This window comes from Crocuta crocuta, unplaced genomic scaffold, assembly GCF_008692635.1.
Source record: "Crocuta crocuta isolate KB4526 unplaced genomic scaffold, BGI_CrCroc_1.0 scaffold121, whole genome shotgun sequence".
Taxonomy (NCBI): Eukaryota; Metazoa; Chordata; class Mammalia; order Carnivora; family Hyaenidae; genus Crocuta; species Crocuta crocuta.
This window is the reverse complement of record NW_027528608.1, coordinates 757759-769622: the sequence shown is the minus strand read 5'-3', so window position 1 is coordinate 769622 and position 11864 is coordinate 757759. Positions and strand designations below refer to the sequence as shown.

The 11864-nt window shown below is 41.4% G+C and overlaps 1 protein-coding gene across 1 annotated transcript; it reads right to left on the bottom strand.

Annotated features, from left to right (window-relative positions):
- Positions 1-2112: 2112 nt before the first annotated feature.
- CCNE1 (cyclin E1) lies at positions 2113-11622 on the bottom strand. The gene is made up of 10 exons (XM_077754623.1): positions 11539-11622; positions 11255-11323; positions 7343-7488; positions 7088-7223; positions 4526-4672; positions 3885-3980; positions 3538-3672; positions 3318-3429; positions 3081-3238; positions 2113-2794 (listed from the first exon to the last, which is right to left on the bottom strand). The coding sequence occupies exons 1-10, from the start codon at positions 11602-11604 to the stop codon at positions 2672-2674; spliced, it is 1188 nt and encodes a 395-aa protein (XP_077610749.1). The 5' UTR covers positions 11605-11622; the 3' UTR covers positions 2113-2671.
- Positions 11623-11864: the final 242 nt, after the last annotated feature.

Here is an 11864-nt window from a genome sequence, read left to right as displayed (position 1 = left end):
GGAACAAGGGGGAGAAGAAGGGCGGAAATGGTGGGGGAAAGGGAGAGAGGCAAACCATGAGAGACTCTTGAATGCTGACAAAAACTGAGGACTGATGGATGTGGGGGGGAGGGGGGATGGGCATGGAGGAGGACACTTGTGGGGATGAGCACTGAGTGTTATGTGGAAACTAATTTGACAATAAACTATTTGTAAAAAAAAAAAAAAAGCCACAGGATTAAACAGAGTCAGAATCATCTGAAAAAAAAAAAAAAAAGACCAGTGTTTTCTTTCTTCGGCACTGGGGGAGGAGGGGAAGACACCAGAGCAGCTCTGGTGAGGTCTAGCCAGTGAACTGCAAGCTGGGGCAGGACGTGAGGATGTGGTTTGCTCTACCACAATCCAATCAGCCTTCATGGTTGGTCAATAAGTTACTCTTAGTTTCTCCTCTAACACAAGGAAGTTAGACTAAGAGGCAATATTACCTCCTTTTCTGGGTTCTTCCTGCTCCCCTCTCTGCCTCAGTGTCTGTTCACCCAGGTTGACCAGAACTGCCATTTTCACCCCTGATGTCTACTTGGCATCAGCGGGCCTCACCTGGTTTTAGCTGAATTGCAGAACATAATTGACTTGGCAGATGGCTATGCAGAGTAATCGATGAGGGGCCGAAGTTTGTACTGACTACTAGCAAAAGGAGGAGCTCCTTCAATGAGGGAAACTTGATTTTCTTACTAGTGGCTCTTAGGGTTTCCGGCAGGGTCACAGAAAATATTGATTACTCTTGAGTTTCACTTATCCATCCAGGACTCATCCTCTGAGCACAGGTGATTAAGAGTTGCCCATGGCAACACTGCCATCTCATAAAAACAAAAACAAAACAGTGATTCCCGAAATGCAACACTCTGAAGTCTACATGTAAGGCATTCTCACCTCAGTGGATCCAGCGATGCTCTGCGATAACAAGGGCCAAACAACCTATGTAGTATTTACTTCAAACGTGCTTTCGAACCAGTTACCTCACATGTGCCAAGCCCTCAAACTTACCTAAAGCTTTGACAAATAGAAATGTTTTCAGTGCAATAATTTTGCATAGAAAATGCCAAGTGTAAATTAACCACTTTTAGGGTTTTTCTAACAAGTTACTTACAAATGATCACCATTTAAAATTCACTGCTTTTTTAAGGTGGAAACATCTCTGCCTAAGATGAATAATTGGCTAGGAGTACCATTTGATTAATACTGTAACATGTAGGTTTATAATGCATTTATTAGGAAAACTGTATTAAAGCTTAGAAAACTATGACATCGTAATGTGAAAGAGTAGGGTCTCTCTCCAACTTCATCTAAATATGGTACGGCTTTAAAATGACTGTTTCTCTACTTTAGACACGATTTTGGAAAATGAGATAGAATACGTCAAAAATAAGTGGGATTTATTTGCTCATTCACCCTCCCTTTTATGAACCCATACATACACCAAAGCACTGCAAGAAAGTAGAACACAAAACTTGACATGACCACCACGAGAATGTTCAACAAAATGCAATGTGTACTATACATATTAGGCCTTAAAGTGGATAGTGGCCTCCTCCATTAGCAAGGCATGTGGTGACTGCATCCGTGGTCAGAGAACAGCCCGTACACTGGCATCTGGCTTGAGCTATATATAATGTTATTTTACATTTTTTTCTTCATACTTTGGTTTTAGGCTACATTAACAAGTTCTCCAAACAAAAGTTCTTTAGGTTAAGATTTGAGTAAGGACCAAGAGCATTAGGTAACACTAATTACAGATTCTTTATATCCTTTGGCCTATCCTAGGACAGAAATTATACTTAGGAATCCTCTTGGATGCAGACAGGACTTCCCCACTACCCTGGAGCCAGCCAGTGAGCCACCCGAGCAGCCACTGCGCAGGACATTGTGGGAAAAATGCCAAATGGAAGCTTCATTCCCACCCCAGGGGACCCGTGGGAGGCCTTTAAGGCTGCACCTAGAGTTCATGTCAAAAGTTTTCTTTTAAATATATTTGCTTGAAAGATGTGAGCATCAAGAAGTATGAAGTTAAAAAAGAGAACCTAATATAGCCACATTCAAAGGTGACTTCTAACTTAAATGATCAGACATAGCTCGTAAAACCAGCTGTCTCAAAGACAGTGTTATCTTTATTAAAAAAACGGATAGACATAGCAGCACTTACAAAATAACAGTTCATAAAAGGCATTGTATATTGTCAACTGATAGTGTGAAAAGGGCAGGCCCCCAGCACAGCTGGTTGTGGGCTCCACATCACAACGCTCACAACCACCTGCCTCACTCAGTACGACACAACCCAGAACACCCAAGGGAAGACCAACAGCGACGTGGCACTCCTCGACTTCAAGCCTTTGTTATCTGTGTGAATAGTCAATCAAGTCAAGTATCACCCTCCTTAGCAGCATCTGGAGCACTCAATGGTGTTCTGGAGGTGGCTGGTGTACTTGACCCACTTATTTAAAAAAATCTAAGCGTTCAATAAAAAACACTTCTCCCTGTCCAATGCCATCCACAGAAACACTTCGGTTGTGGAAGAGACATGCTCTTCCATTTAAATATCTGTAAAAGCTAATGTGTGCCTCTGCCACGGTGCACAGAAGAGAACTTGGAGCAGGCGCTTCCGCACAACTGTCTTTGGTGGAGAATGCTGGTGTGGTCACGCAGTCCCCTGCCCACTGCTCTGCTTCTTGCTGCTCTGTGGGGGAGTGAGGACCCCGGTGGGGAGAGGAGAAATCCTATTTTGTTCAGACAATATGGCTTTCTTTGCTTGGGCTTTGTCCTGGTAAGAATAAGAGAGTGAGAGATGTTAATATGGAAGAGTGTATCCTTTGGGCTTCGCACTCTGTGTGCTCTTTTCTATGGAAATGAGGGAGAAAAAGAACAATCTAAAAGTCTGGTCTACACGCTATTTAGACATGGCATCTATTGACCACAATTTTTCTCTTTTTAAGGAACTAAAAGAATTGGGAGTCTTTCTGGGATATCTGGAGCCTGTCTGAAGAAAAGTGAAGAGGGTAGTTAAGCAGCTTTAAGAATTTATCTGGGAAACAAGGAAGGCTACTGACCAGCAAATCCAAGCTGTTTATATGGGTCTGGATGTTGTGCGCATCTTCAGCAGGAACTCCCCTGAAGTGCTTGAGTTTTGAACTTCCTGTCTCCCTTATAACCATGGCAAATGGAACCATCCACTTGACACACTTCTCTATATCACACCACTGATACCCTGCAAAGAAAATAAATTTTAGGCTCAAATGGTTTGTAAGTTTAATAGACCTTATGAATGGACCGGAAAGGCAACGTACCTGAAACCTTTTGCATCAACTCAGAGGAAGAGAAATGATACAAGGCAGAAGCAGCAAGTACACCATAGGGAAATTCTAAGCAGCCAACATCCAGGACACAAAGATCTAAAAGCTATGGAGAAGAAAAGAACACTGAGGCAGATGGCCACCATACATCCCTTCTACATTTACGCGATCTAATGACAGGGTAGGTAGCCCCATAGAGGTAAGAGTCACTTACCTCTGCAATCTGTATGAAGATTTGCTGGGGGTACTGTGGCAGGAGCACTTCATATAAGTCATTTAGATATGCAACCTGCATATATACATTCAGCCAGGACACAATGGTCAGGGGACTTAAATGCCACTTAAGGGCCTAAGGAAAAACAGAAAAGAGACCAATGGTTCAGAAAAGAAAAAGCTATTTCTGCTCCCCTTGGGCCTCTAAAGAAGTTCAAAACACAGCCATGTTCCACACCACAATGTGTCCATCTGGAGAACACCTAACCAGATGCACTCACACTAATGTGGAAAAGCTATTATGTATGCATTTTTTAAAAAGGACTGAAAAATTAACTTGTAACCTACCTTCATAATGATTAATTCCATGCTAAGAATTTCTTCTCCCGAACAAGCCCCATCTGTAACATATGCAAACTGGTGCAGCTTTGGAGGATAGATTTCCTAAAAGGATATATAAGGGAGAAACAACTAGCAAAATCTCTAATAGTTTTAAACTTATAATGTACATCCAAATATTTTTAGTATTTTACCATGAAAAGAGAGAGAGGGAGCACCATGGAATACCTACAGGAGCTACTCTGCTGGTCAAAATGTATTCACTATGAAAGAAACACCACCCCCTTAGCAATAAAGAAATGCATACACAACTTCTACTCAGTGGGAAGAGTTTTGAAATTTTCACCCTTTTTAATACCTTTAGTAACATGTTTGCAAGTTAGGCCCATCTGCCCTTCTAAACACTCCAAAATTTTAATCCTCTTGGGTCAAAGTTCAAATTTTTGGCTTAAAGTAACTACATTAACCTAAACATTTTATAGACTCACTACTTCTCTCACTTCTTAGTTAATTTCTAGCCCTTTCTGCCTGTATCTTTACTTTAGACAACCTCAAATTAGAAAAATGTAGAAAAAAAGTTGGCCTCTTCCAGTAATCTCAGAGGATCTCAAGAAACAGTATATGCTACATAACATTTGAAAATGATTTACCTCAAGTTTGGCAGCAATAAATAAAGATGAAATCCCAATAAGCTGTAAAAGTGTTTTTACAATATTTTGTTGTGTTGCCATATACCGATCAAAGAAATCCTGTGCCAAGTAAAATGTCTCTCTATGAAGTTTATAGACTTCACACACCTGAAAAAAAGTAAGTTTTAGAACAGTTACTTGAGGAAAAAAGAAAGACAAAAACAAAACAAAACACTTGCCATGAGTTTTGGTGAAGGACAATATAACCAAATCAAGAGAGAGTGAACTTTGCTTTTCTGAAAGGATTGTTACCTTGTTTGGCCCCAAGTACACACACAATGAAAAACTGGAACCCACATACAAGGATTAAGTGTTTTATGATCTATATAATAATAGTAAGAGCAAATCTTCATAGGTAGGGGGAGAAAGGTATGTTCATCACCTGGTAAAGCAGCATTTTCATGGAAAAACTGAACGATTATCTTGAACTATAATATGAGGACCATGCCTGACCTGCCTACCTCATAGGACTGCTGAGAGACAGGGTAAAATGGTGTGCATAAGGGAACTAAAGACAACCAAAGAAGTGTTAGATCACAACTTACCACCACCATCAAATGTCTGATTATGCATATAAAACTACTATTCCTAAACAGGCCTTCCCAGGTATAAGTGAAATTCATGGGCATAAAAAGTAGAAAAGGCACCAGAGAAACAACAGAACATTAACAGAAAATGCCACCAATCACCAAAGAGGCGATTCACCTAAAGTCCAGGCTAGGGCATGTTTAAAGTCAGTTTTCATAAAGTAACACAATTACAGTCTGATCAGAAGTGAAACTAGAGCTTCTGTCCTCTCAGGAACAAAACTCTCAGACCTATGTCACCCAGCTCACATTGGGCACACAGCATGAGCGCCACCTTTCCCACAAGCGTGCAGACTTCCTGGCTGGGCTAGAGGCTGAGAAACGGTATCACTGCACACAAGCCTCAAGTACTGTCTCAGCGAGGACAAAAAAGGTTACCGTTCTTTTCTGTCTTTTCAATGGGATTACATGACTTTCTTTTGACGGACTTTCAGAGAAAAACCTTCCTTAAAGTATTTGGCATCAACTGCATTATACAGAATAGAACTTCTCAGTCACAACGTCTAATGAGTTGGAGCCTGGGAGAATACAAGCCACTACATCTATTGCTTCAAGGAATTATAAACTGACCCAAAGGGCCCAGAAAGTCTATGTGCCAGAATGGGCCTGTGGAGGGCACCTGCAAGGGCCCTAGTTTCAAGCAGACCTGCCAAAGAACTCAGTACAGAAAATGTTACTATATCCAGAGACCAATAAAGAAAAGCAGATTAATAATGGTCTAAACAGCTATCTTGTGGACTATGTAAGCTGCACTTCATACAGACTATTTCTAATCCATATAAATTCTGCAAGGGAAACACTGCTAGAAAATATTACAGGTGAGAAAACCAAGATCCTCAGTTAAGTGACTTGCCTGATGAAGACACATAGATGGTGGCAGTAGGGGATTTGATTCTAGGATGAGCGTAATGGGTACGCATACCGCTGGATACACACTTTTCCAAAGAGTACACAGCAGTTTGTTTTTAGGGAATATTTAGGCACTCAACTTCCATATGTCCTTTTCCATAAAATGGATCTGCCTGAGATGTCCTTCAACATCACAGATGAAATCCCATTTCACATCACCCAAGACTTACAAAGGTGTCCAAGAAGCACTACTGAGTCACCCACCCTTCCTCTCAGAAAGAAGTACACTGCCTATACAATATTTTTATTTAACAATTACCCAGCAAAATGTGTAATACTTGTTCTTTTTCTTAATTTTTTTAATGTTTATTTTTGAGAGAAAGAGAGACAGAGAGAGAATGTGTGGGCGAAGGGCCAAGAAAGAGGGAGACAGAAGATCTGAAGTGGTCTCTGCACTAACAGTGGAGAGCTAGATGTGGGGCTCAAACTCATGAACCATGAGAGCATGACCTGAGTCGAAGTCAGTTGCTTAACCGACTGAGCCACCCCAATACTTGTTCTTTTGATCAGCTGCTGCAGAGAAGTATGATAGTGTGGCCAATAAAAGAATTGAACAATATATTTTCTTAAGAGGATATTCTGTGGGGAAAGAGAAATGGATCTAAAGAGTTAAAAAGGAACAATGTAAGCTCTCTGTTAAAGATAAGCCTGTTCCTATATTTTTAAAACTTATGATAGTGGCTATCAAATAGCTGTTATCTGCATTCCATTGGATATATTTAAAAGTAATTTAATTAACAAAGACCAAATATCAATATTTACAGTTAAGTGGAAAATAGAACTTCTGTAATTATTTGAACTTTGAAGAAATAAATTAGATGCCAACTTAAAAGCATCTAAGAGGTAAAGGAGACTTCAGAAATTCTAAGAAAGAATGCAAGCGAAACATTAGACTACTGAAGTATATATACCAGTTTCAGAGACACAGAATATGTCAATGGGATCAAACACACAAAAGAGATTATAATAGCACAGAAGATTCTAGGTGTGGTCAATGCTTCCAGGCAGCAGAAAGACTCAAACTCACCTCCATTAACCAATCCAGAAGAATTGCTCGCATTTTAGGCTGCAGGAGAGGGTGCCGCTGCATAAAGTGCTTATCCCGTAAGTATGTCTTTTCCTTGTTTAACATAATTTTCCAAACCTCGTCTCTATTTGCCCAGCTACAAAACACAAAACCAAGTGAAAAACAAAAGGTAGGTGTCAGTATGCGTCCATTCTAACTTGGTGTGATTGAGCACAAGGAGGAAGAGCTCTGGAAGGCATGTGGTAGTCAACTTACTTCAGGAGAGGCAGTGGTGAGGCTCTGGAGGGCATGAAACTCTGAGGCCCGCATGTGGAACTTGGGTATGTTGGCTCATCCTCTTCTTTGTCAGGTGTAGGAATCAAGGAACAGGGGTTTTCACACACTGAATTACCATCCCAAGGCTATAAAAGAAAGACATATTTTTAAACGTTTGATGTGAACCAGCTATTTTTACATTCATTGATTTGTAGAACAGCTAGTAAAACAGAAAATATCTTAACGCTGCAGACCTAAATACATATTCTGGCTTAAATTAAGATGAAGATGGAACAGGTAAGTAAAAACCACAGTAATGACTCCAAGCTTTCATTTCATTTGTTATTGACTTAAGAGTCTATACAGTAAATATCTAAGAAAACTACAAAGTCAGTAGCATTTGTATCCTCTACGCTGTCACACTTATAAGTACCTGAGTAGTAAGATGGATGCAAGAGGGGTTAAGATAAAACACCAACACCTTTTACAATACAATACAATACAAACAAAACAAAACAAAATCGTAAATCCATTTGCAGATCAGTAAGATACTGGGCATAAATTCTGAAGTATCTCATGGGATTATCTGGTCACAACTCAAAAATTTATTCTTTAACAAGTACAACTAACTCTCTAAAATTTCTTAAAAGTGAAAGAATTTCCAATAAAAGATCGAGTTACATAAGCTCTCCACATTCACCAGTATAAAAGATCAAAAATGTAAATTGATTACCATCTATATTTAAAGTCTCCCCACCTTAAAACAAAAACCCATCAAATGTGACATCTTTCGGGTGTTAATAACAGCCTAATGTATTACATAATGGGGATCTTTTGTTTTCCTTAACTCAAAACAAAACAAGAAAGAATATCTGCCTAGTTAAAACCAAATCCAGGAATGGCCACAGGTTATACTAAGGAGTCTGTGGAGATAGAAGCCAGATACCCATGAAGACCTTTGAATCCTGCTCCCAAAGTCTTACAAAAAAAAGATCCAAATAACTGATAAGTGAATAAACCATCATTAAAAACCCAAGAAATTTGCATTTCTTTTAAAGGTTCCAGATCCTTAATTTTATTCAATTTTCAATATTTGGAAAATACTAAGGTCATTTTGCCATTTGGAAAATTTTCTCTTTAAAGCTACTCTGTTTATCATCCTACTCTGAAAAGAAACCTATGATTGACTTTTGAATTATAAGAATGATTTTGTTGACAATATGGCAGGTAACAATCCCACATGGAAGCCCTGTGGAAGTCTGAGACTGGCATTTTTTTTTAAGCAGACAGTTCATGAAGGTTGACTAGAGAAAGGACAATGAGATGACTAGAAATGAGCATGGGGCCTTGCATCCCAGGTGCTACCTGGAAGGTATGGTAGAGGCAGGCTATCACAGCACAGCAGCCACTCTCAGAGGAAGCCAGAGCACTTTCAGTGTGCTAAGAGAGCAAAGCAGGATAAAGCTCTTCTCCACCCAGGGTGCAAAGAACTGGGCATGCAAATTAGCCATGACAACTCCTGCCAACAGCTGTTCCAGAAGGGCAGCCTCCTCTTCCCAGCTCTAGTATCACGTGCTGGTAGTATTTCCTTGACTCAAAAAGGGTCACATTACAAATGCTTCAAGTTGCTCTTCATTCAAGAATGAATTCTGGTTTTGAAGGCAGAAGCTGGGAGCCACCCTCTACAGCCAGATGGCTGAAATAGCAGAGAGCAGGCTTTGGGGGATAAAATGGCAGCAATTTTCAACCTGCAGGTTCATAGACAAATTGGGTGAACCACAAGGGGACACATGGTTCTGAAAGTTGGCCCTTAACTTGAGCCTATACTGGGTTTCAAAGGAGATGAGATCGGTCCAACTTTAGGAAGGAATGGGATAAGAGCAAGAGACCAATTTTGACTATTTCTAATCACTTCTGACTCCTTATGCCACTTTTAATTAAGAATTACCTATGTAAATTAGGTTCTGAGAAGTAACTCACGGAAAGCCCAGCATTTCACTTAAACAAAAAGGCTGGGTCTTATGCAAAAACTTAAACAAAATGGATGTGTTAAATGGATTTTAGATAACAGGTTATTCTTGTTAAGAAAGTCCTAAGGTAGGAATCAAAGGTTCTCTGTGGTCTTGATGAAACATTTATAATGAGTTTAGCATAATGGCTACAAGTGGTTCAAGGCTATTGTACTGTATTGTACTGTAACTACTGAGAAAAATTGTGTGTCATTAATAGGGAAAAAGGTTGTGTTACCCCAAAACTCTAGCTTCATGAATCTACACAGAGAAATAACAAAAGACAACAATTCCTCTGTAAACAGATGGACAGTTTTCAAGCTATCTGCTCTACAAAATGTGCAGAAACCTGTTGTCATTAATCTCTGAACAACTATGAAAATTCCTTCTAGTTAGTGGGAAATGATATGGCTATTCACGTGCCACAGTTATCAACCATCTGCAATTTAGGGATAGGACCACAGACAGCCCCACTTAGGTACCCTAGCACTGCTCAGATTATCCTTGAGAACACAAAGTACTCTAAAACTCTTAAGAAGTCAATAGGGATGCCTTTGCTTTATTCTCAGTTGGAAATTTCAACTCAAAAACAGCTGGGAAAATAAGCAACCTTGAGTTTCACAAAGCGGAGATCCATTTTATCATACCCCACAAAAATCAAACTGCTAAGTTTGTTTGTTTTAAGGAGAGAAAAAGAAAAGGAAAGAACTGGGATGCATTGTCTCATTTCGTTCCCTAAAGTGAATAAAGTATTTCTCCTTCTAACAGAGAAGGAAATCATCAACCCCTCGTTCAATATTCAGTGGACTGTCCCAGAAGTGCTAATTCCTAGAGTCTTACATGCAGTGACAACTGTTACTGTAAACCCACTGCTTTAAAGCCCTTCACTCTTCTAGAACCAGCTATGGCTGTTGCCTACCGCCCAACAAAGTGATGTGCTGCCCACTGCTACCCTAGTTGGGACCATTGCCCTCAGCTCAAATACTATTCCTGCTCAGCTTTTATCTGTGATAGGGTCGGAAGGCCTGATCCACTAGTTTGGAGATTGGCTGCTTCCCCTGCTGGAGCCATTAACTATGGTCTCCAGCCATTTCTGGAGGTAGAGAGATAACATAAGCTTTTTCGGCTAAGAACTTCTGATATTGCAATGATATCATGAGCACACAGGAAATTTGGCGGTAACTCCAAGAAAGAGAGACAAGAGGAATGGACTAGTCCATTAAAAAAATGTGTTGAGATACATATATCATTACACAGAATGTTTCACTAACTCTCCGGTTGAGGCCAGATCGAGCCCCAGACAGCAGTGATCACTGTAGGTAACTGTTAGATAGGCTGAGAACTTCTAGGAGGGGGGGAAAGTTAGAAACCTGACCTAAAAGGGGTGGGAAGGGGAATGGAGGTCCTTAAGCACCATGATGGAAAAACAGAAGCGTGGCTGGGGAGAATTCATGGTTGCTACCAACACACACACAAACCCCCATCATTATACCCAAAAAGCTCTGTCAGGAGCCCTCCCCCCAGTTCACCAGCCCAGAGACAAGGCTCTGGGATGAACTCCGCCCCTGGCTTGCACAGGACTCTGGGTTACTTTCTTCCTCTGAGTCTGAGTTTCCTCAAGGGCAAAAGGAGAGGACTGAGTTATTTGATGTGCATTCTGGTTCTTCCAGACATCAGCGCATATTTGTAATCTCAAAGCTGCCGGTCAGGGACACAAGACCTCCCTGGAATCCCAAAGCTGGTAGAGGTCAGTTCCACTGACAGGCACAGAGCTCAGCCATATGTACAGCAGCCAAAGGTAGAGAAAAACCCTTCAGCAGGAGGGTTTTGGAGACTGAGATTCAATTTAACCCACAAAGAGCAGGAGGCCCTCCACCTAGGCCCAATTAGCAAGTGTACCAACCTGACTGCCGCACTGGCTTCTCACAGTCCTGTCAATTTTTGCGATTTCTTCATCTGGATCCTGCAAAAACTAACATAAAACAACCCCCACCCCACAAGGAAACACATCAAACAACCCAAAGACAAAAACAGAAGAGAGAAAAAGTTGGTTAGGTTACAGGCAGCATTTCTGCCAAATAAATGCACCCCATTAACCCCCTATCAATAAACATGTGGTGGAGCCCAGTCTGGTACCCAGGTAAGATTGAGGGGGTCTCCTCCCCCACCTGTCTCCTTTGTACTCACAACAGCCACATTTGCCTTCCTTTTCCTGGAGCGAACAGAGACATCGGTGCCACTTTCCTCTTTCATGGTGTCCCGTTCCTTCGCATCCCTATAAGCCAGGGTGGCACACAGGTCAGGGTGAGTTCTCCCCNCATGGGCTGGGGTGTGGGATCAGATCTCAGGCCTTGGGGGGCACAAACCGGACAGTGGGGTGAGGACGACCAGAGGTGGGGGGCCAAGTCCCGCAGGCCTGCCCCGGACACCCNCGATGCTGGGTCCGAACCCGGGGTTGGGGGGGCCCGGACGCCCCCCGGAAATCCTCGCCTGCCCATCGCCTTTCTTGGGGC

Bases quoted from the DNA above. Each gene is read 5' to 3' on its own strand.
- CCNE1 (XM_077754623.1), bottom strand. From the start codon at position 11,604: ATGAAAGAGGAAAGTGGCACCGATGTCTCTGTTCGCTCCAGGAAAAGG. The intron at 3,981-4,525 runs GTAAATCATTTT...ATATCCTTTTAG, and splicing joins TTATTGCTGCCAAACTTGAG to GAAATCTATCCTCCAAAGCT. The intron at 3,673-3,884 runs GTAGGTTACAAG...GTTTTTCCTTAG, and splicing joins TGGAATTAATCATTATGAAG to GCCCTTAAGTGGCATTTAAG.